Below are 27745 nucleotides of genomic sequence, written 5' to 3' on the forward strand. Positions count from 1 at the left end.
TTAGGAAGCAGTAACTGAGAAACCCTGGCCAGGCGACAGAGGAGGGCAGAAAGAATCCAGACCAATTTGTATGCAGTATAGTTTACTCCCATGAAATAAAACACATTTTTTTTCATATTTGCTGAAAAGTAAAACAATAATATTGTACGAAATGTTATACACAGGGTAGGTTGTACATAGCAGTTTCAGGAACATCATTGCATCCACCAGAGAGACTATTCTAAAACTGATATTCACACATTTTTTATAATAATAATATGTTAGAAACATACAGTGTGGCATTTAGTATATACATTCCTTTGCTCGCAAGCAAAAAATCCTAATCGCTTCTGTATAACATGCTTTATTTTAAAGCCTAACCTTTAAAAACACTGTTGTGATATTACTAACAACTGCTTTTTATAAAATTAATTTGACATTTCGATATATATACATCCTTTCAGTCATTTTAATGTTAACAACGCTAAACTTAAAAAATAACAAGCTTATAGTAATGTTAAAATGTCATATCCAGTCAAACATTTGTGTGTGTCCTTGCAACTGTTGGAAATACTTTTTAGTGAAAGATGTCAGACATTGAAGAAATTCCTTTGAAATCAAAGGAGCTCTCTTTAATTCAGTGGTTTCCCTTTTTCTCTATATCTTCTCTCTCTCTCTCTCTCCCTTTCTTTAGTGCCCACGACCTTCTAGCGTAATTCCCAGTCTTTCAACAAGGGCAGAGCTGCCCTATCCGGCACGGTCCTAGGATCCCGGCGCAGTGCGCGGCTCACACGGGCCGGTCCACGGCATACTGGCAAGCACTCAGGTTGGACGCCGGGTTCTGCACGCTGGCGTAGCCGAAGCTGGAGTGCTGCTTTGCTTTCAGTCTCAGGCTGGCCAGGCTCGAGTTACACGTGTCCCTATAAACGTACGGAGGAGTCGGCGGCGCGTAAGGACAGGCGGGCGTGGGCACCGCGGAATTCAGCGACGGGCTGCTCAGGTTGTTCAAGTTATTCAGGCTGTTGAGGCTGGAGCCAGGGACGCCGGTCACCGCTGAGGGTACCATGCTGGACGACATGCTCATGGACGAGATGGAGTTGGGTGGGGAGAACATGCTCTGGGATGACAGTGGGTTGACGTTCATAGAGTTGAAGAAAGGGAAGCTCTTGGTGGACAGGGAGGCCGACGTGAGGCCCTTGGCGGCCCAGTTGTTGTACGAATAGCCCGGGTACATGTCGTCGTAGGGCTGCATAAGCCCGTTGAACTGCGGCCCAAAGCCATTCTTGCACAGCTCGGCCTGCTGGTTGCGTTCCCGCTTTCTCCATTTGGCCCGGCGATTTTTGAACCAAACCTGGGGGTGGAGGGCAAGGGAGCAAACAGATGCCACAGATCGGATTAGTAAAACCTAGATCCCGGAAAGCACCAGCAACCACCCCCGCTCCAACACACACCCGCACACCCTCCCTGCCACAGTTCCCACCACCACCCCACCGCCCCGTGCCCCAAGCTGCCAGAGCCCCGTCCCAACGCAGGGGCCCAGGCCGGTTCAGGCCTGCGAGCCCGGGCTCTGAGTTGCGCCACAAACCCCAGCACACCGCCTGGCGGCCTGTGAGTGGCTTATTCACTAACCCACGTCCTCCTCAGGGTCCAAAAACACTTACTGCAAAATAAACTCAGAGCAGCGGGCTTTCTGCCCAACCCTTCCCCGGCCACCTTGCAAACTTGCTTGCATTCCAAAGCCACAGTGATGAGGACAAGGGGCTGGGAGGCCCGCTCTCTCTCCCACAACTCCTCCTCCCCTCTCGAATCTCCACCGCCGCCCCCTACTCCACGGAACGTGCGCCCTCAACAGGCGCCAGGCCACGACCCCCTTCCTCGCCTAGCAAAATAACCAAATAAAAAGTAAAAGACCACCTCCCCGACAGCCTCCGCGAGCCTAGCGTGTAAATCTCCGGGAACCCGGGACGAGTCGCTTTGCAGCCTTCCCCTCCCTTCGCTCTGCTCCTTCACACCCTCCGCCCGCCCCAGGCCAGACCCGCGCGCCCGGCGCTGCTCCGGCCGGGCCCGGCCTAGTCGCTGGGCTTTGCGGGCGGCCGCCCAGCCCCGCCAGCCCCCACCCGTGTCCGGTGGCCCAGACGCAACCCCATTCTCAATCCACATCGGGCCGGCCCGTCGCCCCAGACGGCGGCTATTGTGTATTGGAGAGAGGCCTGACTCGAGATTTCCGAGCTGACACCGATGATGTTTCACATTACACATCTCAGCCAGGCCCAGCCACCTAATCCGCTTTTTTTTCCCCCCTCCTTTTTCCCTTTCATTCTCGATTTCCTTTTTATCCCCCTTCCTCTTTGCACCCGACAGCTATAAAAAGGACGCCTCACTGCCCACTCGGCTGGACAAGCAGCGGGCCTGGAAGGAGGTAGTCCCAGGAAGCCAGAGCGCAGCGCTGCGGCGGCAGGGACTTGGAAGGGACTGCTGAAAAGTCGGAGGGGGTGGGGGAGGGTTTTCCGAAGTATTCCGGAGACCCCATAGATTGTTTTTTCATTTTAATTACTTGCTATTTCTACCCTGGGCCGTCTAAACTTTGCCCAGGCGAGAAGAGTACGTGCGAGGCCCGATCCCCAGATACGCGTGAGAGCTACGGAAAACTGACCTTGTGCAAAAAAACACGCGGTCCGGGCCTGAGCCGTAGCTCTGCGCTGTTAAACTAAAACCATTTCCAACTTCAACCTGGCTCATTTATCCACTAGCACAGCCTCAATCCCTACACACATGCCACTCAGAGAGTGCCTTCGGTCTCTCGGCTTTGGGAGTGCATTTTGGTCTCATTTCATCATTATTGCTGTAGTGTTTTCTTCTGTTTTCTCAGCTCTAACTGGGGGCTCTTTTTCTATCCAGAGCATTTTTTTTTAAACAGCAAAGCCTCTGGCTCCTGCTATGTGTGTTTTCTACTTCCAGAATCCTAACAAATTTCGAGTTTTCCACCGACCAGCACAAACCAGGATATTGGGTAATTTAAGTTCATTTTTGTCAATCCATAAAGTACAGATTTGCTACAAAGGTAAGCCCTTTCTTTAATAAAACTATTATGATTGGGAGGAAGGGTGTGAGTAACAGTCTCCTGAGAAAAGATAAATAAACCAAACCGAAAAGTTTTTCTTCTTTTTTCTTTTCTTTCTAAGAGGACTGGCAGGGTAGCAGTTGTGTATTAAAACTGCTTCCGCAGATCACAAAACCAGGGGATAGGGTGTGGAAGAGATCTGAATGGCAGAAAAACGGCAAAGACTGTGTAAGGAGGGAGAGCAGAGGAGAGAAAGGGCCGGGCTAGGCCTGGCGCGGAAGTTTTCCAGGGAGTGCAAACTCCTGCGTGTCTCAGGCGGGTTTTCCTTGTTAAAGGCGCTCAGGTTGGAGCCTGTCCTCGGCTCCTGGCCTGGGACGGATCTTATTAGCGCTCGTCTGGCGAATACAAGCCGGGAACACAATGCCCTGTGCAGGCGAATGCAAGCGGCCGCGTTTGGGAGAGCGCAGTGGGTCGGGGCGTTGAGCCGGAGCCGCTCCCGGCGCCTGCGCCAGGCCCGCGGCCAGTCTCGGAAGAGGGAGCTGTAACCTCGCAACTGGGGCCGCCGTGAGGCCATCTGCCTTTGCAAAGGCACCCACCCGAGCCCTCTCAGACGGCGCTGCCTTCCACACTCTCTCCCGGGCTACAGGGCCGGCATCCCCGCAACGCCCTCCCCGCTAGCCCTCCCAGCCTCCGTGCGGGCTCCTACCCGGACTCGGGCTTCCGTAAGGTTGGTCCACACGGCGATTTCTTCGCGCGTGGACATGTCCGGGTAGCGGTTCCTCTGGAAAGTGGCCTCCAGCTCCTGCAGCTGCTGGCTGGTGAAGTGAGTCCGCTGCCGCCGCTGCCTCTTCTTCTTGGACGGGTCTTCGGCGCCCACATCCTCATTCTTTCCCTGCTGGCTCTTATCTTTCTCTGAAAACGAAACACACAGGTCCCCGTCAGCATGCCCACCTGCTACCCGCGAACACCAACTGGACCAGGCGGCAGAGGCCGGGGAAGAGCTGGGCTGCCTGGCGGGGGAGGAGGGTGTGGAGCAGCCGCTCCGGGCCAGGGAAAGCGCTGCGTCTGCGGGGTGTGCAGACGTGAGTGGGGGTGTGCGCGCCCCACCGCCTCTCTTCCCCCAGCGCCGCACGTTTTATTTACACGTTTATCTCACTGCGACGGCACAGTCATTTTTATAGCCTGTGCTTTCAAGTATATTTATAAGCTTCTGCGAGGACACACCAAATCCCCCGGGACACCCACACGCGCGCGTTTTACAGAACCCCCCTCGTAAAAAGCTCAGATTTCGATGCGGTTTCGGAAGGCTAGGAAAAGTAGGCTTCGGGATTCGGCGAGGCACCCAAGTTCCTCTGCCCTTTAGGAAAACCGCCTGTTCTTCTGAGGCGTAGTTTCACAAATAGTTTTCTAACAAGCGGAGCTTCTTGGTAGCTGAAAGCCGAGAGCAGAACAGGGGCCGCATGGGGCCTCGGGGAGCGGCCTCTGAAGGTCCTCGAATGGAGATGCTGGGATTTTTGTGACCCAGAAAACAGAAAGGAGGCCAGGGTCGGAATAGGGAGGGCGGCAGAACTGCCCGCGTGGATCGCGCTACCCCAGCCAGGCAGTCCAGGCAGAGCGAACGGGACGAGGGGTCAACACAACCCTGGCTCCGGAAGTTCTGCGGGGAGCGGGCTACAGGACCACTCCCACCACGCCTCCCCCAGGAGGGGCCGACTTCCTCGGGGGCGAGAAGGGCCGAGCGGCGCGGGGCCACGCGGCGCCTTACCTGCGGCCTCGGGGCTGGAGGTGTCAGAGATGGTGTGCACCTCCAGCCTGTGCTTGGAAGAGTCCAGGGAGCGGGTCTGACCGGGAGCCAGGACCGAAGCCATGGCCAGCGGCTGGGGATGGTGACAGGAGGAGGACGAGGAGGCGGCCAACAGCTTGGGCCCTGCTGCTCGGTGCTCCAAGTGCAGCGGGCCTTTCATGCAGTTCATGGACGAAGGAGCGCGCCGCCCTACGAGTCCTGGGCTGCCGGCCGGCCGAAGCCCCGTCGCCGCCGCCGCCTGCTCCGCTTCCCGCTCTAGGCGCGGAGTTTCCTCGCGGTGGCCGCCGCGGGCAGAGCAGGGAACACAACCCCGGCAGAGTCCTCGAGCCGAGCCGCCCCCGTCCCCTTCGGAAGGCTCAAGCGAAAGGGTCCGGCGGCCGAAAGTCAGGGGGCCAAAGGAGACATGGGGATGTGGGTAGGAGAGCACGGTTCGGAGCGTCTTTGGGGAGCAGGCTTCCAAGCTCCAAAGCGAAACAAGAGTGGGCAAAGACCCCTTTCTTCCCTCCCTCCCTCCCTCCCTCAAGTACCCCTCCAATAAGGAAAGCTAACGCCGCTGTTTGCGCTCTGCCCGCCCCCCGCGCGGCAGCCCTGACAGCGAAGTGTCAAGAGTGACAGGGACAGGTAGCTGATATTAGATCTCCTGCGGCGGCGGCGGCGGCAGCGGCGCGGGCCTCTGGGCGCACCCTCCGCGGTGAGCACACGCACACTCCCTCGGGCGATCGAGCTCGAGCCCGGCCTCGCCGCAGCTCAGGTCCCAGCACCCAGGCGAGCGACGGACCAGTTCTGTGGCTCCAAGCTTCCCTGTTGGCCTAACATCTTAAAACCAGAGGCGGGCTTCCTGGTGCCGAGACGTCACTCGGCCGCTGCCCTCCCCAACCCTCCCCGCCTCCGCCCAGACCCTTCGCCGGCTGGAGTGACGTGACTCCGCACCAATCAGGAGCCCCCGAGCCGCGACCGAGGGCCAGTCTTGTCTGCACCTATCAGCTGTGCGGGGCCGGGCTAATACCTCGCTGTGCCCGCCGAGTCTACACCCGGCGGCTCCCGGGAATTCTGCTCCGGCCCGGCCAAAGACGACCCGGCTTTTAGTTCTGGTGGGGAGGTGGAAAGATGCGGCTGGGAGTAAAAGGCTCGTCAGAAAGAAGCGGAAAGATCGAAGGCTGAGGGGCATAAGGATAAGCAAGACACCCAGCCACCCTCCCCTCCTTCCTTTTGTGTCTCACTACATTCATTTCCTACCGAGAGGTGTTTTTCTCCCCCGTATGGAGAGGAGACATGCTACTTAAAACCAGAAAAATTTCAGAACACCAACAAATCATCTCTCCGATCTTAAATTTTCCAAACAGCCTGTCAAGTGAATGCTGCGGAGCTAATCTGAAGAAGCTTTACTTTAATTGCAAAGAAGACAGAGCCAAGAGAGGCTAATAAATTAGAAATCGAGAAGCAAATGGATCCGTCAAAAGAAAATTACCTTGACTTTAAACGAACAACTGTTTGGTGGTTCACTCTGGATTTATACAAGAATAAAAAGTCGCCTCAGATCACGTTCTCTGTAATGCTTATTAGTCCCCAGACAGAAAACACACAATAGACTAGAAACCCTAACCCAGCATTTTCAAAATGCTGAAAGCTTATCCATTCTACTTAACGTTGATTAAGACACATATCCTAGAGCTTTCAAATTCCTTATACACTCTATTAAGCTCATCCTAACCCGAGAGAGCCACGCTTTAAATTCAGTTCTCTTGTTTACTTTGTTACCAGATTCAAACCCATAAAGCCTGTAGAATCAACAACCTTGAGCTAATTATATATAAAATATGCTTTAATGAATTTCCATACAATTAAGAATGTTGCCAAATAACCAATTTCAAGGATAATTTTTAAGTCATTTTCTATTCCTAGGAGCTCCAGGCTGTCTTGAATTGGTGGAGTCCAAGCAGGCAGAGGCAGTAGGTTGTGGGCAAAAGCCTAGGAGAACACTCAGAAAGGAAAAGCAAAGCCTTGTTCCTTTATTTAAAACAAAAGGAAAAAACACCTTTGGGGACATCTAAATCTTTACAGCTCTATTTCCAAAGAAATTAAAGAAAGAAATTCAAAGATATCATTCAAAATAATTTCTGAAAGTCCTTTTGTCCTCCAGCTTAGGTCAGCTGGAGAGCACAAACTAATCTCCCCTGGGTTTCTGCATTGACGATTGCTTTATTGTGGAGTTAGTGTTATCATCCCTGAATGTGTATTTGTTTGACATTACAGTCAATGATTTGCAACGCCAGTATGAGGTGTCTTCAGAAAACTCCCTCCTTGTCCTTGTTCCCAAGATTGGGAAACTTTTCAATCTGAGGCAGACTGGACGAAGCCGACTACAAATACGTTTGTAACCTATGTGTCTCTCCTTTGCCCTGCTCCCGCCTCCCCCCCACCATATCTGCAACTCCTCCCCCATTTTAAACAAGCTTGAGAGCAGTCCAAGAACCAAATGAGAATTCTTCAGTCTCTCCCCAAAGTATCATGCCACTTTAAGAAGAATTTAGCTACAAGGAGGAACTTTCTTCATAGGAAGCTTTAAATCAGCATTTCTGGTTTTAACCTTTTATTCCAGTTAACCCCATTCCATGCATACACACACCTGCTTAGAGCAGAACATGTCCTCATGTGACAGGTCTGAATTAGCTGAGGCTCATACATCCAGCTATATTAGGTCCTGAAATCTTATCACTAAATTATACATATTACATAAGCAGCCTGTTGGTAAAGAAGGTTAAATTAATTTACATTCTGCTCATTATCTGGTGCTTAAATGATGCATTTTATCCCTGAGATTTGGTGGAGAATCTCCTTCTCAGACCCCCCAGTGTTTCACCAAAGACAATGCTCTTACATTTGTAGTGGTTTTTAATCTGATAAGACCTTAATTTGCTTAAGTCTTTTAAATAAGGGTTTAAAATATTTCTCACCATTTTCTTATTGAATTTCCTCAAGACCATAAAGTATATGTGTAAAGTAAATATTTCCTCCCATTGCACTGCCAGCTGATGACCTATAAGTAAGTCAATATGAATCCAGTCCTTTTCTGCCCAATGTGTTTACTAATCATATTCTAGTATCTTCTCTTAAACCTCAGCATAGCTGCAATCCCCACAATACCATACGCTCAAGCCTTCATATCACAAAGAAACTCCATCACATCAAAGAATGAAAGATTCTCCTCCATAGTGAGCATACATTTTTTCCTTGTCTCTTCAACATTCAAACCCTGGAGTTGAAATTTTTGGTGGAGGCTCTGAGTGGTTTTCAAAACTCCTTACTCAGAAGAGCTGAGAAGCTCCACAGAGCCATGTAGATTTCTAAGCCCATCTCTCATTAAACCCATGGAATTTTGATTTAAGCTCTTTGGCTCTGTTGACTAACAGAACTTTCCTCAAGGCAAATACAGTATGAAGGACCTAAACCAGCCTCCAAAGTGGGTGAAAAATCCAAGGGCAAGTGACAGCTTCCCATAGTGCCAAAGTGTGGAAATGCTGGTGATCAGCCTGAAAGCCTAAAAAGATAAGGAATCTTAAACTATATCGATCCATTGCAAAGTCAAGTGGAGAATAAAGAAAGACAAATTACTTGAAGAACTCTGGTTAAGCAAAAATGAAATCATATATACATATGCATCTATCTATCTATAGATAGAAATACACATACATAATATATTCCCCCCAAAAAAAAACCCCAACTGAGCCAGGGAGGTATTTCTTTGCATTTTTCTAGCCAGAATTTCAACTCTCTCCTAATCTTCTAATCACTTCACACACTCCGAGTTTGGGTGATACCCTTTCCAGCCCCAACAGGGTTCACTCCACCAGTGGTAGGAGTGCTCCAACATGAAAAGTCTACATGAGGAAAAGCAAGTGTGTAGTGGGGAATGAAGAAACATTTTTCAGTTAAAACTCTAGTGGTGGTGGGCAATTTTTAGATTTAATCTACAAAATACCTGTGGGTGCAAATGTATAGGCAATACAGATGACAAAGGAGCTGGAAGTAAGGGAATCTTAGGTATTCTGTCAGTTCAGAACTACTGTTACCTGCCCGCCCCCCACTCTTCTTTGACTGATCCTAGAAACTACTATGACTTCAGCCTCCATCACAGAAATTGCCAATTCAGAAAAAAAGCAGCATGGTCGGTTCAGGGAAGCTGGAGGTGCTGCACAGCTGCGGTGGGGAAAGGACAGGAAGCCCAGCACGGGTTTGGGTTTTCCACTCAGAAGAAATCAGGGATCGTCTCAATCGGGTTTTCTTGCTTATTCTTTCAAAGAAAGACCCTTGAGGAGGGAAATGTGTGACACGGGGTCAGGCGTGTTTTGAGCTGGTATTTGCCACCGATTACCAGTCTTAAGGTCTTATTTAATTTCACACTCTTCAGGGTTAGTTGCACAAAGGCCCTCTGGCCATTGCGGCGAGATGGGTTGGGTAGCGCCGCCAAACTCTCGGCTGTGGCGGCTGGGATATGAACTGGGACCCAACCAAGTGACTCGTGACTTCTGGGGAAAAAAAAAAAAATCTGTCCTCAAAGCTCACCTGGAAGGTGGTTCAATTAGATGTCTCTTTGCGCTGTCAGGCCGTAGAGGGGTGGTAGTCTTGCTCCCATCCAGGCCAGCTCAAGGACGAGACCCGCCGGGACTCAGGTCGGGGGCACGTGACAGGCATGAGTGTGTGTATGCGCGAGCGTGCAGGTTTTAGGTGCAGAGGTCAGAGGGAGACCTTGCACCTTGCCCGGAGAAGTGGCTCTGCCTCCCCTCCTTCCCCTGCCTGGCTTTTCTCTGCACGCAAATCAAGCTGGAAAGGGCCCCTTCACTGTCCTCCCCCCACCCCAGTCACGAAGCCGAAGGACCCAGAAATTAAAGGCTTTATTGTGGCTGATTCCGCCCCCTCCCATTCCCTAAATGGAATAAAAAAGTGCAGGTTTGTAAAAAGTGGCGGATTCTTTTCGGAATCAGAAGTCTGTAGAGGTACTGAGCAACATCCGCCCTCTCTGGGTCCCTGCAAATGGTCCCCATATTTCCGTTCCCACACTGTGGCTTCAAGTTTGGGATAGCTGGCTGCTGGGCGGTTCTCTTCACCCCACACTGGCGGGTGGAGAGAAGAGCGAGAGATTCGAGGGGGCTCGGGGAGGTGGGAGGACTACTGCAATCACTAAAAGCATGTGCTGTAATGCCTTTTCACATCAGCCTGTTACTGCTACAGGTTTATTAGGCGCTCATTTAATCGCCCGAACTGCAACTAGTTGTGGAAAAGTAAAATAAAGAGAACGGTATATTCGTGTATAGGGGTAAGAGAGAGATAGAGGAATGAGATAAACATCAACATCTAGGTCCAGAGAGATAGAAATGACAAGGGACTAACTAAAGTTACTTTTTTAAAAAAAAGTGGATTGAAATGCTCTTCTTTCTCTTTTCTCTATTTTCCCTCTTCAGCTCATGTCCCATCTCCCTTTCTATTTCTCTTGTTCCCTTTCTTTCTGTCTTCCCTCTCCCAGACATGCTGGTAGCTAACATTCAGCATTAGTTGTCATGGTGACCATAAATCACATAAATCCAAAAATACCCACCTATAATCTGAGCTGAAGCTTTTATTTCCCTAGTGAAATAATATTTTAAAAGCTGTCAGCTGACAAAAAAAAAGGAACCCACCTCATTGTCGTAACCCAAGTAATATATTACTTCTAAAGGTTTAAATTAAAATGTCAGCCTGTTAAAAACATGCTGGGAGAATCTTGGGCACTCTTCATGTCAGATCCTCACAATGAAGTTGACTGCATCGCTCCTGATCGCTGTTTAACACATACACGTAATTTTGCCTGCTCTCTCTCCTATTCATTTCTTCCCTCCCTTGCCAACTACCTTAGTCCTCACAGACTGTCTGCCTTAGGTTGTAAAAGAAAGGAGCATCCATCAGGATCAGAAAGGAGCTCAGTCGTTTGCCTGAGCCTTCTGAGGACCTTGTATGTTGGTCCTCTGTTATTAATCACTTCCCTAAATGAAAGATGGGTGCCTTGGGGGAAAAGGTGCTGGTCAGAGCCACAATGGGGGAGACTTTCTAGAGGAACTGAGAAGAGAGAAAAGTGGAGGGAAGGACTGGTGGGGGAAAGACGGAGCAGTGGAGAATTGAGCAGGGTGGCCAGCTTCTGTGATTAAGTCTAGCAGTCTAGCCCAGGAAAGGTATGTATATTCTCCCACTCTTGCCTTTTTCTCCTGAGAGGAAACTTTCCCATTTGAAGACGCTGAGGGGGGGGGGTGGGGTAGGAGGAAGGAGGGTGGCGACCGCAGTTGGGCCTTTTGTCTTCTACCTTGGGCTTGTTGTCTTTTGCCTATCTTTGGATTACAGGGTATTCGCCTAGATGAAGAGCCATTAATTACCCATTCAGTCAATATTAGGAAGACGACAAAGCTTTTTACATAGGATTAAGAAGACATCAGATTGTTCCATTAGTATATTCCTGCTCACGAATAAGCTTTCGTTATACATTTCCTTCTCCCCCGAGTCGCTCTAACAACTGCTGCATATATTAACAGCGGGCGGTGCGGGTTGACAGCCGAGCCAGCCTTGCGAAACTTTGAGCGCGCACTGCGTCAGTACCGAGGAACGCGACCTGTAAAAGACTACTGTGCGGGCGGGAATCCGCTGAGACTGACTACTTTTGGACAACTTCCCCTCTTGGGAGGAAAAAAAACCCACACAGAAAAGAGAGGCAGCTTCTACCGATAAGCTGCAGATTTGGCGTGGGGTGGGGTGTGGGTAGAAAAAAAATGGAATTCTCCCCTTCCCCAGCTCTGCGCTTCCGGAGACCTCACGCCTCTGCGGCACGCCCCGGTCCCCTGCCCCCTCTTCGCACTAAGAGCCCTCCACCCTTCTAAACACCCCCCTTCTGCCTGACCACGGTCTGGCCCGAGCGCCGCCCCACGCAGCACCATTTTGCCTTTTGTTGGAGGTGGTCTGGGCTGCTTTCGCGATGCTCCTAGTGAGCATTTAAATCGCTCTGTAACGGCGAAGGGAAACCAGGCGATTTGTTTTGGGGGGCTCGGGGGGGATACATTAGGAATCCACGGTGCATGTGCTCCGCAAGCATTTGGTGATTGAGTGAACAGGGCTCTGCGGCCGCCAAGGCGGCGGGGGTTACCGCGGGTGCTCTGAAGAAGACGGGCACCCGGCTGCTGCCGCAGGAGACGGTGTGTGTCGTGGCGGGGCCTTGGAGGCCCTGTCCCTAGGGAAGGAAGTCTGCGCGCACCAGAGGCCCGGATCGAACACTTTCAGCCCAACTGCTCTGCCAAAACGATTTTAAAATTAACGGCATCGCTGGGGGAGGCCCGGCGAAGGTACCCGCCCCAGGTCCGGTCGCGAAGCCAGGCGCGGGGACCGAGAGGCGGCAGCTCGGTCGATTACAGCTGCGAATCCAGAGCCACGGCCCCGAAACTTTAAAGGTATTGACACGGGAGGATCATTCCGTCCTCTTCCCGATGGCGAAGACAACTTTTTGAGTTCCTCCAAACGAAGCTCCTTTCGGGACACCCAAAGCGAGGAAAAGCCAAGGACCTCTGTTCTAGGGGGATGTTCTAAGCGTGCCTCTGCCCCTTCTGTCTGGGAGATGCTGTTTAACTTGTCAACTCTGCCTCTCTTCACCTGCCATACCTAGCCACCCCTCTCTTCACCCTCTCTCAAACCCCTGGCTTTAGGGGATCTTCAGCCTACTCCCTGCCCCCTCCCGTTTCGGGGTTCTAGCCAGGCTGTGGGTATCAAGGGGACTCGCTTGCGATGGGACGCATAGACCGGGCCTCCCAGAAGTCGACACTGTCAACTCCGAAGACGTTTTCAGTCTTCAATGAGGACACCGTGCTTTGGGGGGCTGAGGGAGAATAGTGCCAATAATAGAATAGCATGGCCATTTTCGAAAATCGCATGTCATTGTAAACACTTTTCTTTTTAAAAGCAAATAAAAACTATAAAAAAGTTAAGGAGAAAAAAATCATTTTTCTCTTTCTTTCTTCCTTTTCTTTTCTTTCTTTCGCAGGCTGTCGCTAGGAGTTTGCATATTCCGTAAGTTAAATTTACTTCTACTCAGTAAAGGGGACTCTGGCAACCTTCCTTCTATGGCTTTGCCCACTCGTGTGTGACATTTTTGGTCTAATCCCACTCCCTAAACGCCAATAAAATCAAGATTTTCAGCAATTTTCCTATCACGTGTATCTTCTTAATTAATGGCATTAAACATGTTTGGGCAGCAATTTTCCTTTTCGGTCCAAAAAGTAGAAAACAGACTATTAGCTGTGTGGGGAAGAGCCTATCCCTGCACTAAAATAATCCGGGCCTGAACATAATGGTTAAGAAAACAATCGTTTGTTATTTCTAGCTCTTTATTTGTTTGCTAATTACCAAAAGCGAACGCCCAGGAGCGCCTGCCTGGACGGTGACAGGAGCAGACAGGACTCGCCGGCTCTCCGCCGCCTCTTGCCCACCTAGGAAGTCCCCATCCCACCTCAGACTTCCCCTCCAAGGGGTCCTAATCTCTCGTGGAAGCCACCTGCCCTCAGAAACCATTCCTGGGGTCAAGAAAACACTGGATTGGGGTGGGGGTGGGAGGAGACATTTTGCATCTCTCGGCTCCCAGCGCTGCGAGAAATGTCAACCTCGGCTGGGCCGCGGCCGGCCCGCGCTGTGCGAAGCGAGACTGGGGAGCTCCCCTAGCCTGGCCGGAGCCGGCGCTGAACACGCACAAAGCATTTTCCCCGGGAGTCATCGCTGCTCTTGATTTTTAACCATATCCCAAACATACTCTGGTGTAATAATTTATTTTTACGACCGATTATCAAACAGAAGAAGAATTTAACACAATCTTAATGACAGAAATCACCCGACGTTATCTCTACATGGCCCCATTTAACCCCATGGGGTTAATCCCGGACAAGTGAGCGTTTAACTGGCCCAGCAGGAGGACTTAGCGATATTGCGCAGTGTCGAGGCCGTTGTGCTCCACACCACTTTAGACGTTTTATTCCAACAAATGATGCTTTTCTCTCCGATTCACTGGGAAGCCCAGTGCGGGGCTTTTGTTTTCTTCTCGGTAATACGGCTTGTTTACTTGGCGGGGGGTCCCAATTCGCTCCCCTCTAGCACACATTACATTTGTATCCTTACACTTTAATCCGGAAAGAGGGGGTTAGGGGCCGAGGACTGTGAGGGCTTTATCTCCTCACGTTATCAAAGGTCAACAACCTCCTAAGGATAGGCACTTATTTATTAAGGGGCCTGGAAAACACGGAGAATAGACGAACGGTAAATTTGAGTTTTTCATGTATTCCAAAGGAAAGGTTGTCCTCTCATCCCCTCTCTGTCTCTCTGTCTCTCTCTGTCTCTCTGTCTCTGTTCTCTGTCTCTGTCTCTCTCACACACACACCTAAAAGACACGTTTCAATTCAACAAGATCTGTGCGTAGGAGACGTTTTAAGTTTGACACAAGCCTGCACACTTTGAGCAGCAATATCCCTTGCCTCGTCCAGAGTGAAACCGATCAACCACACCACCAAAACCCGAGATCCCGCAACCAGCACGACAGGTAGATTCGTGTCGACAGGGGCACCCGCTCCATTCCACCCTCGGCTGCTGCGCGCAGTTGCTGCCCTCAGGCTCTGTAGGGCTGTTGTCAGCTCGCCGTCGGGGCGAATCTACGCCAGCCCGAGCCTCGCCTGCTGGCCTTCCGCGGTAAACCCGGGGCCCACAAGCCTGGGAGGGGCGCGGCCGAGGGCCGTCGGTACGGGGTGGGCCCCGCGTCTGCTGCATGCAGTGGGACGTGGTGAGCGACAGAGGTCGCTGTTGGACCACTTTTCCACGCCAGCTAGCGGCACAGAGGTAGGTTGGGGGTGTGCGCAGATCAGGCCACACATCAGGAGATGATCAGGAGAGAGCAAGAGGGAGAGGGAGAGGTGATGGGTCTCAGGAGTGCAGTATAATTTGGGGAAAGGAATTAACGTTCCTTGGACGGCTGCTTCCCATCCCAACCAGAGGCCAAGTTCCGAGCAGGCGCGCCCCGTCTGGCGGCCTCGCCTGCGTGCGCCTCACCCGAGCCCCAGAGGACCGGAGGCTGGTGCCCAGCGCGCGGCCTGCGCCTCGTTCTCGGCCTTACCATTGGCGCCGGGATGCTGCCTCGGGAAGAGCTTGCTGCTGGCCGCCTCTTTCCGGCTCTCGGGAGAGTCCGTGAACTCGACCTTTTTGATTTCAGAGTCTTTGGGGAAGAGGCATTCAACGGCCGCCGGCTGCACGCCTGGGCCACGCGCGCCCGCCCCACGTACCGGGAGGGAGACGCCCCGGATGGCGGCGGAAAGTAGCGGGGGTCGAGGAGGGTGGGAGAGGGAGGCAGGACGGAGGAGAAAGAGGGACAAAGAGCAAAGACCCAGTTAGAGGAAAGAGCGGAGGACACTCCCGTCTCCCGGACCCTCGGGCAACCCGGCGCAGGGCGGCGTTCTCTCTCCGCGCCTCCCCGGCTGCCAGCAGCTCCCGTCGGGAGGCGGAGGCCCGGGGCTTCGACACGCGGCGACAGGCTCCCTCCCTATCCACAACCCCCCACTGGGAGAGGCCACCGGCGTCCTGGTTCTGATTTCCTTCCTGCTCTGGCCGACCCCTCCGGGAAGCGCCCCTCGCGCGGCCTCGCCACGGGACCAGTGCCCTCTCGCCGCCCTCGCGTGTCGCGGTCTCCCGTCGGGTGACCCTGGCGGAAGAAACGACTCTTACCTAATTGCACACACGCCGACACTAGTTTGCGGCAGTTGGTCTCCATTCCCCGTTATCTGCAAAACGGAAGAGAAGGAGGGCTGTGAGAAGCGGCGGCGGGCGAGCGCGCAGGGCTCAAAGCAGGCTACCTGTGGGGCAGACGACTTCGACACTAGCTATTAGGCGCCTAGTGTGTGCTAGGTTTCAGGCGTGTTTCTGGAACCTGACAGCCTCTGGCAGCCCAGCCTCATTCCCACCCTTGCCCCCGGTCCAGGACATCTGAATGTTTACCAAAGAGGGGCGGGGGAATGTCCCTCCAGAGTTGCAACGAATGGGTCCAGGGGCTCTTGGCCGATCAAGTCACCATGTTCTGGGAACCTAGGCTGTGGGACTACTTACAGGGGAGTCTGTGTCAGGGGTTAAAAGCCCGTCTGAACACGAGGACAACCTTAGCAGATGCAAAATTTGGGGATGAGTGAAGAGGACTTTCTCCTTGGCGAGTCGCGCGTGAAGGCCAGCACAGTGCCTGTCCGTTAGTTGAAGCCTAGTAAACATTTATAGAGTGCCAGAGTCAACTTGTTCCTGTCCTAGATAACAGTTCCCCTCGATTTTCTGTAATTCTGAAACGAGCAGGACTCCCTAGGCCTAGGGTGCTCCAGGAGCGAGCTGGCTTCGGGCCTCTCATCCATCAGGAGCCACTTTTCCATATTTAGCCACACTTTGCCCTGGAGATATTCACCCGGCCATTTATTTACCCTAAAGTATGATTTAAGATCGCAGAGCAGGGGAATGGGGTGAAGTGACTGAGATTGAGGAGAGCGTGGCAAACGTCCCCCGGAGGGTTTACTGCCCGCCGAGGACATAGAAATAGCTCCGAGAGACCGGCTCCTCCAGTTCTCCCCCTTCTCCTCCCCGGCAAACCAGATCTCCAAATTTCCAACCACAACGCAGCGAGCCAAGCGTTTAACGTGCGCCCCCTTCTCCTCCACGAGCAAACCGGGAGAGGTGGGTGGCGAGGGGCTCCGTAGGGGTGGGTAGAAGAGCCGCGGCTGCTTTAAAGACGGAAGAAGAGAAAGGTGCCCGCTCCTCGGGCCCCTTGGATCTCGGCGCCTGCCTCGCTCCACGCTACTCAGGGTACGCCGGCGGCGGGAGGGCCCACCTCACTCAGGTCCGGGGCTGGGCCGGGGGGGCGGGCGATACCCAGCTGCGCAAGGGGCGGAGGCTGGGCAGGGAGCTGGGGTTCTGGCTCTGGCGGAGTCGCATTTCCCGGCTCCTCGGCCTCTTCTGGAAGGACCCGGGGCCCAGGGGCCTCTGGCCAAGGTCGCTGACTAGAGGGACGGCTGCCCCGCGCGGCGGCGTGGGGCTCCAGGGGTGGGGACCGCCAGGCGATTCCCCCACCCGCTAGCGTGGACGCGGGCGGGGGCTCTACCGATGCTTGCGGGCCCGGGGGCCCAGAAGTAGCAGTTTGGTGGCTCCAGATTTAGTGATTCTGCAGTAAAATCACAGGATTAGTCCCTGATTGAGATGTCTGTTCATGAGATATTACAAAATTCATTATCACAGCTTTCTACTAACTCGATATGAAGTAACACAGATGGGATTTTATTAGTCCAGACTTCAAATGTTTACTTATGATAATTTCAGGGGAAATTTGCATGTCATCATCATTTCGATAATCTTTTTTTTTTTTAACTTCTGAATTGGCTGCATTATTAGCCGGTAGCCAGAGCTTTGCAGATGGTAACTGCAAATAGTTTTTATTTTTTTTAAATAGTAAAATATACAAGAGAAAAAGATAGGGTAGCTCAGTGTACAGTCAGTCAATTATTACACATTCTCCCCCCACTCCCAAGCTTCAGTGCTGAAGACCAAACAAAGCAATACAAAACAAATCTTCAAGAACTCCTCTCTAAAGACTGAAAAGAAGGTCAAGGCGTGTTCCTTAGCTCACTCCTACATGTCCTTATGACTTGGGGATTTATTTTGCAGTCAAAATGAGTCCTGGAACCTGCTTTTTTTTTTTCCCCCCTCCTTCATATAATGACCAGGCTTACTAGATGAATTGAGTCTAAATAACTGGGGGAGGTAATTTTTAGAAAGAGACCTCCAATTCCTGCCTGATGATTCTTAAACTTGCCCTGTCAAGGCAAGTCTTACAAGACAAATTTGGCTGCTGGATTTAGAGACTGGCTTCAATGGCTAATCTCACAAATTAAGATGAGCAACTTTTCCCGTTGGGAAGTTGTTCTCACCCCAAAAGTTCATGTCCTGCTTGGAATGTATATACCAGGCAATCTTGTTTTGGCCAACTTGAGTTTTCTATTGTGAGCTTACTAAAAAGCACGACACAGCTAATGGGAGCACCCTGAGTCACACTGGCTAAGGCAGGCAGGCAAGCCCTAAGGAATAAAACAATTTACTTAAAAATAATTTTTGCTGATTGCCATAAGATGAAATTGCAGGAATGAAATATAGTCCTAATAATTCCACATCCTTTCACATTTCCCCCCTTTCCATTCAAGTTGTTACCCTATAACAAAATCTTTAATGGAAAGTTTAAAAATAAACATGGCAAGAACATATGTTTTCAATGAACTAAATTAGTGAGATTAGTCAGTAAATTAATTTGCAGTGGGTAATCATTTAAGGAAATTAAAATACTGCTTAACATAGTTCTGTATTTTAGCAGTTTAAGCCTTCTTTTAAACCAATTAATATCGATGCTTCAGGAACGCTTGAGGACAAACATGCTCAACTTGAGGAACAAAGCACCTGAATAATTTAAGTGTAGTTTTTCCGAGGTAGAGCAAAACATTCCATAAATGAAGTAGCTATTTCATTTTTAGGGAAGGTTTGATTATTGAAACCTTGTATGCTTATTTTGTTACATCAACAAAAATCCTCAATCTATATTGCTTAAGTGCTTTGTTTCCTTGACATAACTGGTATTTGAATTTATAGATGGATTTCCTCCAAAACGATATTAAAAGCATCTTTAATTCTTATTAATGGCCTAAAAAGAATGCAAGGAAATCTCTCAAAATCAAATTTTTCATAAAATATTTTAGAATGTATGAATTCCTATATTATTTTAATTCATGATAGTAAATTTCTTTAAAAATTTAGTTTAGTAAGACATGCTACTTGCACAAATAAAAAAAAAGAGTAAAAATCACACTACCTTATGATGGTTTGATTTCTAAATTGCTTAGGAAAGTAAAATCATTAAATTGTAATAAAAAAGAGAAACATACTTCTCAGATTTAGAATCATAATTTTTTTCTTGCTGGACGGCTGGAAAACAGTCCTCTCCCCTGCACCCATTTAAAATGTATCTCCCGAAGTGCAAGATTGGAATTGACTGGTAATCAATTTAAAGGATTTATAATCCGAAGTAATTGTGTGAGCTTGGCATTCAGGCCTGGCTCCCAGGTAATTCGCTTGGGCCTGAGAGGTCACTAACTGCCAGTTAAGATGGAATCTTTTTCCAATTGGTAACAATGGGAAGGGGGCTAATCTTCCAATAGCTGAAACTTTGTACAGAGCCCTTTATCTTGAGAATGCTAATCCTCAGTTTGAGGATTTGTCCCTGTAGTGTTGGCACCAAGATTTAAGGGAAGATACCTCCTTTTAAATGCCAGCCATGGTCTCGCTTCCCACTCGACTTCAGCACCCTGTAGATTGTTAGCGTCTGTGACTGGGGACGAAAGGAACAGGGCTTTGCGAGGTCTGTTTGCCAACTGCGTTACCTCGGGGGAAAGGCAGCCCCAAGAGCCACAAATCACCTACGGTGAAGATTCTCCAAAGTGGAACAAATTTCCAAACTCGCATTATCTCACATCCCTGCGGGAGAGACGGCCTTCACTTACCGGCTACCGGGAGAGAGCTGCTGTCTCCGCGTCCCGCCGCGTCCCGGAGAGATTTCCAGCCAACCGAGGCACGGGCTGTACCGCAAACGCCCGAAAGCCGGGCCGAGAGGGCTGCGAGGCTCCAGAGGGCGCCGAGTTCCGAGGGGGTCCAAGGGCGCGCAGTGGCCTCCGGAATCTAGCCGTCACTGGCCGTTTCTTTCTGCTCTTCTCCAGCTTTCTCGCTCGCTCTCGCACTCTCTCTCCCCTCCCTCGCTCTCATCCCTCTCTCTTCCCTCAGCTCCGACTCCGTGTGGGGAGTGACGTGACGTCAGCAGAGATTCCACCAAACTCCACTGCACAGTGGCGGGCTGGCGGGCTGGCGGGCGGGCGGGCAGCCGAGCCGGCAGCGCGGCGGGCGATCAAGGGGCGAGCGCAGCGCTTGGGCGAGCGCGGGGGGAGCCCGCAGGGGCGACGGGAAACGGGGCAGGAGAGGGAGGTGGAGGCCGGCGGGCCGCGGAGTCGGGAGCTGGAGAAGGAGCCGGGAGAGCGAAACAAGGAGAGGGAGCCGGGCAGGGCGCTTAGACAGGAGCCGACTGAGCCGCAGGCGCAAGCACTCCCACTGTGGAAAGGAGCACAAGAAGGGAGGATGGGAAGGAGAAGAAAAAGGAATCTGCGCCAAACCGGGAGCTCTAATAAATCAGAGGGGGAGCGCAAGGGCGTCGGGGAGACGGAAACGTACTCCAGGCGAGGGAGGGGAGGCAAACCCAGACGGGTAGGGAGGAAGGGATGGAGAAAGTGTCCCAAGAAATGGAACAAAGGACAGTGTACAAGGGTTTGTCTGGGGGCAAGGCTTGTGGGGTATGAGTTTGAATGTGCCTCTGTGTGACCTTCTTTCAGGCCTGCACGGCTGAGGAAAGAGGTCATAGAAACCAGGGATTGCCGGGGAGACAGGAGGCTGGAGAGAAGGCAGGTGGGGTGGGGTGAGAGAGGATGACTGAGGAGAAATCTGGAAAAGTGAGGATGAGCGGGGTTCGGTGGGGTGACTGGGTTTGGGAAGAGGGTGGGAGAGAGACAGCGAGAAGGGAGCGAGCAAGGCTAGTCAGCCGGGGAAGGCCGGGATGCCTGGCCCAGCACCACCAGCCGGGACACCGGACCCGAGGTCAAGGCGGGTAGACCAGGCGCGCAGCACCCGGTGTCGGCGCGCAGGTGGGCATGGCCGCGCACTGACCAGTGTGCACGAAGGGATTGCGCTGGACGAGGCTCGGGTGTTCACTGAGTCTAGAATTTCCTCTGCTGTACCTACACTCAACAAGTTCACTCCGGGTCACGGCTATCTCATTTTTTAAAATGACGAGGTTAAGGTTCCTGGCGAGCATGGTATTAAATTGCAAGAGATGATGGGGGGGCCGGGGGGAAGGAAGCTCCCCTCAAATCAACATTTGCTCCTAAAAATCGAAGAACATGTGAAGTTAGAGGCGTCATCCTCCCGCCCAACCCCGAAAAGTGTGCCCTACTTTTAAACCCTGATTTTCCGATTTCCAGCAAGAGCTCGTGTTTTGGTAGTGAGAGGATATTTTTGCTCTGTCCTGCCTTTGAGTGGAAGGACTTTTAAATACGATTCGCCTGGAAGACCAGGTGCGAAGGCTTCTGCCAGGCATATTGGACAAAGTTCTTTTAATCTCAAGGGCGTCCTGTTAATGTATGTTTTTGGAACGTGTTGGAAAACAGCCATAGATCCCAGTTCCGTATTCCCACCAATATTATTTCCTGCATAGGAGCAAAACTCAGCCAGGCCTGCCATTAGAGAGTCCCCCCTTTTGGTCCCCAAGAGAGGACCAAAAAGTTGGCCCTGTAAAAGTTGTATTGCTTTTCCTAAATCAGTATACCAAATCTCATAATTTTAAGAAAATATAATGACACTGAGGGAACGTGTGTGAAATGTATACATTTTTTTAAGCCTGGCATTTAAAATAACCCAGGTCACCATATAGGTGCTGGGCTTTTCCTACATTTGGGGGCTGTCTGGAACATGTTATGTGTTTTCTTGAATTACTCCGTGTTTTGAATTTATTTGAGTTAGCAGTAAAAACAGGCAAACAAACTTGCTCAATTTGTTTTGAGTGCTAAATCCCTTCACTTTGAAATAGCTAACAGTCGACAGATGGACTCATTTTATGGAACGGGTTAGCCTCTTCAGCCACGAAGAAACCTGACGAGAGGTCTATATTTTTAAGCCATTTCTAACCTCCACGTAACATCCGTGAAAACTCAAACTTTCTCTCTTTACCGGTGGAAATTCAAGACAGTTTTTTTTTAAGGGGAGAGAAATGAGGGGGAAATGCCCACGTGCTGTTTTTACTTTTATTTCTCCTCTGTCTCTGAGAATTTCTATTTCTGGTTTCTGAAATCTTGCTGAGGCAAGAAAATCAAATTTCTTCAAGTCCCACGACTGAAATCTAAGGTCACAGCATACCACATAATGTAGTCCAAGAAAAACATTTTCGTCTCTGCCCATCAAAGACTTTTGCTGCCTCCTCAGCCCCCTGAGTTATGGGTTAAATGTCTCCCTCCATCTTTTCTTTTCATTTTATAGAGATTAAGAGACGCTCGGAGCAGAACAGCCTCGCCTGCATCTGGAGGCGAGGATGAGGCATCTCACGGAAAAGTGGGAAAAGAGTGAGAAAACCGGAGACGGGAAGATTCAGAGACGCACAGAGAGACAAGGGAAAGAGAAAGGGACTGCGCTGCAGAGACGCGCAGATAAGCGCGTGCCCCCTCCTCCCCCCTTTCAGGATTCAGAGGTTTGCAAACCAGGGCTGGGATGGAGGGGCTCCAGGAAGCTCACATTCCCCTCGTCCCCCTTCTGTCTGGAGTCTCGCCCGCCAGGGGCTGGCTAACCCCAGTCCCGGCCGCCGCAGACACCGCGCGGAGCTTTTGGGTCCTCGCCTCGCCCAGCGCCAGTGCAGCTGAAGTGAGCAGCTGGTGGGAAATGCAAATGGCTCCTGGAGAAATAGAAGATACAGAATGATTCTCATTCCCTCCTCGAGTGTGTGGAAGGAGCTGGACATACGTTTCACGCTCCTAATCCTTCTTTTACATTTTTAGTCATACTCCTATTAAACAACTAATTAATGCCCAGAACCACCAGGGAATACATTAGGCATGCAGCGGAGAGGCAGGGTGCTGGGGGGCTACAGACCACCGAGCTGATTTAAGACGTGGATTTCAGGTTTTTCCCTCTTCAGAGCAGAAATGGAAGAGTGGGCCGTGGCGACTGTATTTAGATTCCGATTACTTCAAAATAGAAGGGGGTGGAGGGAGCGTCCAACCAAAGCAAGCAATTCCCTGCCTTGCAGATGTAAACAAGATTGTAGCATCAAAGGTACCAGCTCCTTGAGGGCCAGATCGCCTGGCTGGGAGCCGGGTGTGGGGAGACACTGGCCTTATGTATCAGTGAATTTCAAGGATGTTACACTTTTACATAAACAACTCCGGAGCCGATCGCCTGGTGAGACTCACTGTTCTAGAATATCTTAAAAAAATTTTTTTTCCCAGAAGTATATATTCTTTTTACTTTTCCAAAATTTTGAACTATGTCTAAAGATAATAACCTTCCAGTAAACCAGTGCACTGACCCATTTCCCCCAGCCATTCCTTCTGTCTTTTTGATGATTGGATTTAATGTGTGTGGGACACAGAGGATTAAACATAGCACACCGCCCCTCCAAATAAATTAGCATAGGAAGAGTGGTGCTGGCTACATGGGTTCAGAAAATTTTTGTGAGATTCTGAATTATGCCCCTCCCTCTAATGTTTTGAAGCCAGTGACAGAACTGTTAGAATAGAATCGAATTGTGAAGCTCAGACAGGACATAGCAGTTTGTGCTCAAAGCTTGGCAAAACTGACGACAAATGTGGGGCGGCGACATCCACCACCTCACTCTCACCCAAGAGTTAAGATTTGGGAAAGGTACAGTATTATTTTCAAGCCCGCCTGTGACTGGCTGCGTGCTACCATTTACTTTCTTCATTCTGGATTATGATTTCAACCCTGGCAAGCAATTTCCCCAGCTCCTTATCTGACAACAAGAGAGTATGTAAATACCAATGGCTAGAGATGTTTAACTGCCTCAGACATTATTGATTTGTTGGCTGTTCTAAATTTTCTTCCCAGTCCAGGTCTTGTTTCCGAATTGTCTATTCAGGTGGTTTGAGGCGTCCCTCCGATGCTACAATACAATAATTTTTTTAAAAGGCATTTAAGATGAACCAATTGATTTGCATATAAATTAAAATTACTATGCGTTGCCTATTCTGGTGTTTTATAATCATTTAGAAATTAGTACTTAACCACTTGAGCTAAAAGAATATATAAATGTCTGTATTGACTCACTAATGAATTACCTAATTAAAACGTCTCCTCGTGATGCTGGGCTCTGGAAAGCTTGTTAAATCAAGACATATTAGGGAGAGATGAATATTGGAAGGGTAACAGACCAAGGTCTGGAACTCAGAACGGAGTTTCCGGTGACCCCAAGCTTTAATTTTGGAGCAATGGCCCTTTTCTGTTGTTGATGATTTTTTGCTTGTTTGCAAATAAACGAAGTGGAAGAAGTGCTCCGGAGGCCGCGATCGCTCTGGCCCTTTGCTCTGGCAGGACCTTCCAGCTCTGACTTAGAGGCGCTCAATCCTGGGAGAAGCTGGGTCAGCCCGGGAGGTGTGTGGCCCCGCGGGCGGCCTGGCCAGCCTGCTCTTCTCCTCCTGACTCGCTGGCTGGCTGGTGAACCGAAGCAGCGCTCTCTCCGCCTGATCCGAGAGCTGGAAGTAGAGCCGACATTTAATAGATATGCTAACTGAGCACTTACCTTCGTCCTGAGAATAGGAATAAAAGGTAGCTCTTCTTAAGAGAGGCGGTGCAAAGGCACGCTAGGAGTTCAGAAAAGGCTAGCAGCGGGAAATCTGTAGCCTGGGGGCTCGCCAACATCCCCTTTCATTTCAAGCACTTATTGATTTGCTGTTGTCATCTTTGGCGACGCAGAAGGACACTTGAAAGAATTTCTGATGGGGCTCTGATCTGAGAAAGGAGGTGACCTGCCCAGGCTCTCACCAAATTCTTAATTACCACATCAACTGCTTTTTTTTTTTTTTATCCCCCATCCCACCTCCTTCCCCCGTGGCAACTGAGTTTGCTTATCCTGAACTTTTTAGTTATTCAGGAACTTCCTTACCTCTCGTTGGCTTCCCTTCTGCAGCGGTTTTCTATTCGAATCTTCCCCCCACCCCGCCCCCCATGGTAGGGTCTGTATCTTGATCCCTCTGACCTTTGGCACATCTGGGCCTTCCACAGTCTCTCAATCTTTTTAGATTTGAGGTTGGAAGGCTCCACCCTCTCCACTATGTGCACACACTCAGAGATACGAAAACTTACACAGACTGTCCTCAAACTCAGGGGATCCAACAGATGTTCCCTTTTCAGTTGTCTCTTGAAATCTGAAATGCCTGCCTGATTTGAACTTGGATACCACTCTCTCTCTCTCTTACTCATTCCTCTTTCAAAGCTCTTTGAACAATTGTGCACATGTGCTGGCAATATCTCCACCTACAATCTTTACCAAACTGTAAATAAAGAGGAACTCATGCAGTAGATTGGTATACAGATTGCTTTAGGAATCAGAATCCCCAATTTCAGGATTCCTCAATCAACTCTGGTTATCATCTACATTGAATCATTCCAAGCAGGAGACCCACAGGAACCTGCACTGTGGAGCAGCGGGTAAAGCCACAGTAAAAAGAATAATTTTAGGATCATTTCATTAGAATGCACATTATGTTTCTGGGTTCTGTTTGTAACCACCTAGTTTCAGTATATGCAGAATTAGGAAAAATATGTCAACATGGTTACTGGCAATAAAGAGGAGGAATACCTTGGTCTCATCAGTGAAAAGAAGACCCACAAAGTCTACAACTTTCAGTCATTAATTTCATTTACAATAGCGGGAATAAATAAGACACAAACTCCCTTGTATATTTTATGTACTTCAGTCAATCTGAGTTCCCATTAAAAGTAGCTATACAGAATTTCTTTTAATTTCTGATAGCAACTTTAGAAAGTAAAGCCATAGCAACATGGTGAACTGGGGGTAAATCCCTTGAGTTGACTGTTTCTGTAAGCTCAGGGGTATAATATTGTTTGCGTGTGGTCTTTCTAGACTACCTGCTAGGGTTTATTAATTCTTACCAGACTTCACATCATTGTTTGAATCTACCTTCATTGTAGGGCAAGTTCAATTACTATGCTGATTTTGAAATAGACTTTTCTGCCAGTATAATCTTGATTTTCAAATAACAGAAATCTTTCGTTTAATATACAGAGCTCTCAGTTTTCACTTCCTTCAGAACTTCCATTTTGATTGTTGCAAGTAATAATAATTTGTATGACTGTATGTACTCCTTTTACTTTTTTTGTGGAGTGGGTTGTGTCCACTAACACCACCACCACCACAGACAACAAAATATAAAAAGTAAGATCATTTTTGTATAATAAATCATATTTGAAATGCATCTGACTTAATATCATCCTACAAATGTACCTTGTAAACTTTCTTGGACTTTCTAGCAAGTGTTTGCAGCAATAGGAACAGCTTTTCTCACAGACAATATTCTCTTTGATGGGTTCTCATTTCTGGAGGAGGGGCCTTTAGAGCAATGAAGGAGGAAGGGGACATTGGAGGTTGTCAGCCATTTCAGCAGAAACAAGCCTGAGTTCGGTGAAGTGACTGATGCAGTGGTCAGATCTCCCACCCTGACTTTCTCTTAAATTGGAACACTGAGTTCCTCACTGTGGGCTCCTGAAGCACTTGGTGTATGTGTAGATTCCTACCCCTCATCGTGGTCTTCACCATGTTGCTTTATAGATCTCTGGTTCAATGATGTTTTGTGGTTGTAGCTCTCGTACTTATTTTCACAATCTCAACATTTAGGTTCTGATGCGTTTATGTGAAAGCTGCTCTGTTAGTAAGCTCTAGCATACAGAAGAGATGGGACAAGTGAGGACTCAGCAGACCTCAAATTCAGATATGTTTAAATAGCATTGACTGTGTAAAAAGTCTGGCAATTCTTCTGGCTCCCCAGCTCTCTGTTCTAAACTTCACATGGACCCTGAGAAAAAGCCTCTGGCTAATGAGGCCTGAGAAATTCTGAGTTTAAGAAGTAATAGCATTTGTATTGAGAACAAAGTGAAGTCAGAAAACCTGTTACATACCAAATGGGCCTGATCATTTGAACTGGTAATAATGGTAATAGCTAGTATTTATAGAGTGATTAGTTTATTTTGCTATTGTATTGATCATCACATTTATTTTTCATACTAATATTGTAAGGTAGGTACTGTCATTTTGCAAATGAGGACAGTGAGGTTTGGAGTGATTGTGTCATTGGCCCAAGGTCACCCACCTGGTAAGAGCAAGAGCTTCTAAGCACTGGAGTGCAGAGTGAGTAGGAAACTACTTCAGATCACATAGGCAGTAAGTGGCACAGTGGGAATTTGAATCTAGATTTTGTCTATCTCCAGAGTCCCAAACATTAACTAGTACACTGAACTGGTGGTAACCATACTGGAGGGTCAGAAGCCTCTGAGGGAAAGAAATATAGAGCTTCCATGTAGAACATGTCAAAAAACAAAAGGAAACTGCAGAGACAAGAAAAGCAAATATATCACCCGGGGGATGGAGAAAGTCAGATATGTCTGAAGTTCTAGAGAGGAGGAAAAGAGAATTGACTGAATAAGAGACAGTAGGAAAGCCAAGCTCCAGTATTTGTCCTGGGCAGGTCATTCCAGGAAAGAGAAAGAGAAGTTCAGGGATGTCTGTGAACAGTAGGAAAATAAATGCTCAGATGGTCAGGTTGGCTTGAGCCTAATAAGATCTAGAAATCTAGTTTATAAGAACTCTTTCCCAGAGATTCCAAGGGAGGATAAAATAACTAAATTGAGATTTGAGTAGTTTTATCCTAGAACCAAAGAGGGATGCAAGTAAGGACTGAGTAATAAAACATCCATGTTGCAGGAACATGCAAGTTGAGTGGGGAATGAAATCTAGAAAAACCTGTTAGGAATCTGGTTATTGGGCTAAACCTTGCCAGGCTCAAAGGAGAAATGAGATTTTACCTATCATCACCTACCTCTGTCTAGTTTGCACCCTAGTATCTTCATTACTAGAATGAAGTCATTTGAAATTTTAAGTGAGATGACTTCCTGTGCTGAAGAAGAAACTTTGTGTGGAGGGGTGTCAGGAGACAAATGAAGGGGAGAGA

The 27745-nt window shown here is 49.4% G+C and overlaps 1 protein-coding gene across 3 annotated transcripts; it reads right to left on the reverse strand.

Annotated features, from left to right (window-relative positions):
• Positions 1 to 78: 78 nt before the first annotated feature.
• Positions 79 to 19547, reverse strand: PITX2 (paired like homeodomain 2). 3 transcript variants are annotated; one of them, XM_081229058.1, is made up of 5 exons: positions 19457 to 19547; positions 15609 to 15664; positions 15004 to 15141; positions 3747 to 3952; positions 79 to 1330 (listed from the first exon to the last, which is right to left on the reverse strand). In XM_081229058.1, exons 2-5 carry the CDS (start codon positions 15652 to 15654, stop codon positions 767 to 769), a joined length of 954 nt encoding a protein of 317 aa, XP_081085184.1. In that variant the 5' UTR covers positions 15655 to 15664; positions 19457 to 19547; the 3' UTR covers positions 79 to 766. The 3 variants fall into 3 exon arrangements, with proteins under 3 accessions (XP_081085184.1, XP_081085185.1, XP_081085183.1); XM_081229059.1 differs by lacking the exon at positions 15004 to 15141; XM_081229057.1 differs by lacking the exons at positions 15004 to 15141; positions 15609 to 15664; positions 19457 to 19547 and adding an exon at positions 4806 to 5641.
• Positions 19548 to 27745: the final 8198 nt, after the last annotated feature.

This window comes from Mesoplodon bidens (assembly GCF_964165515.1).
Source record: "Mesoplodon bidens genome assembly, chromosome: 1".
In the NCBI taxonomy this organism is placed as follows: Eukaryota; Metazoa; Chordata; class Mammalia; order Artiodactyla; family Ziphiidae; genus Mesoplodon; species Mesoplodon bidens.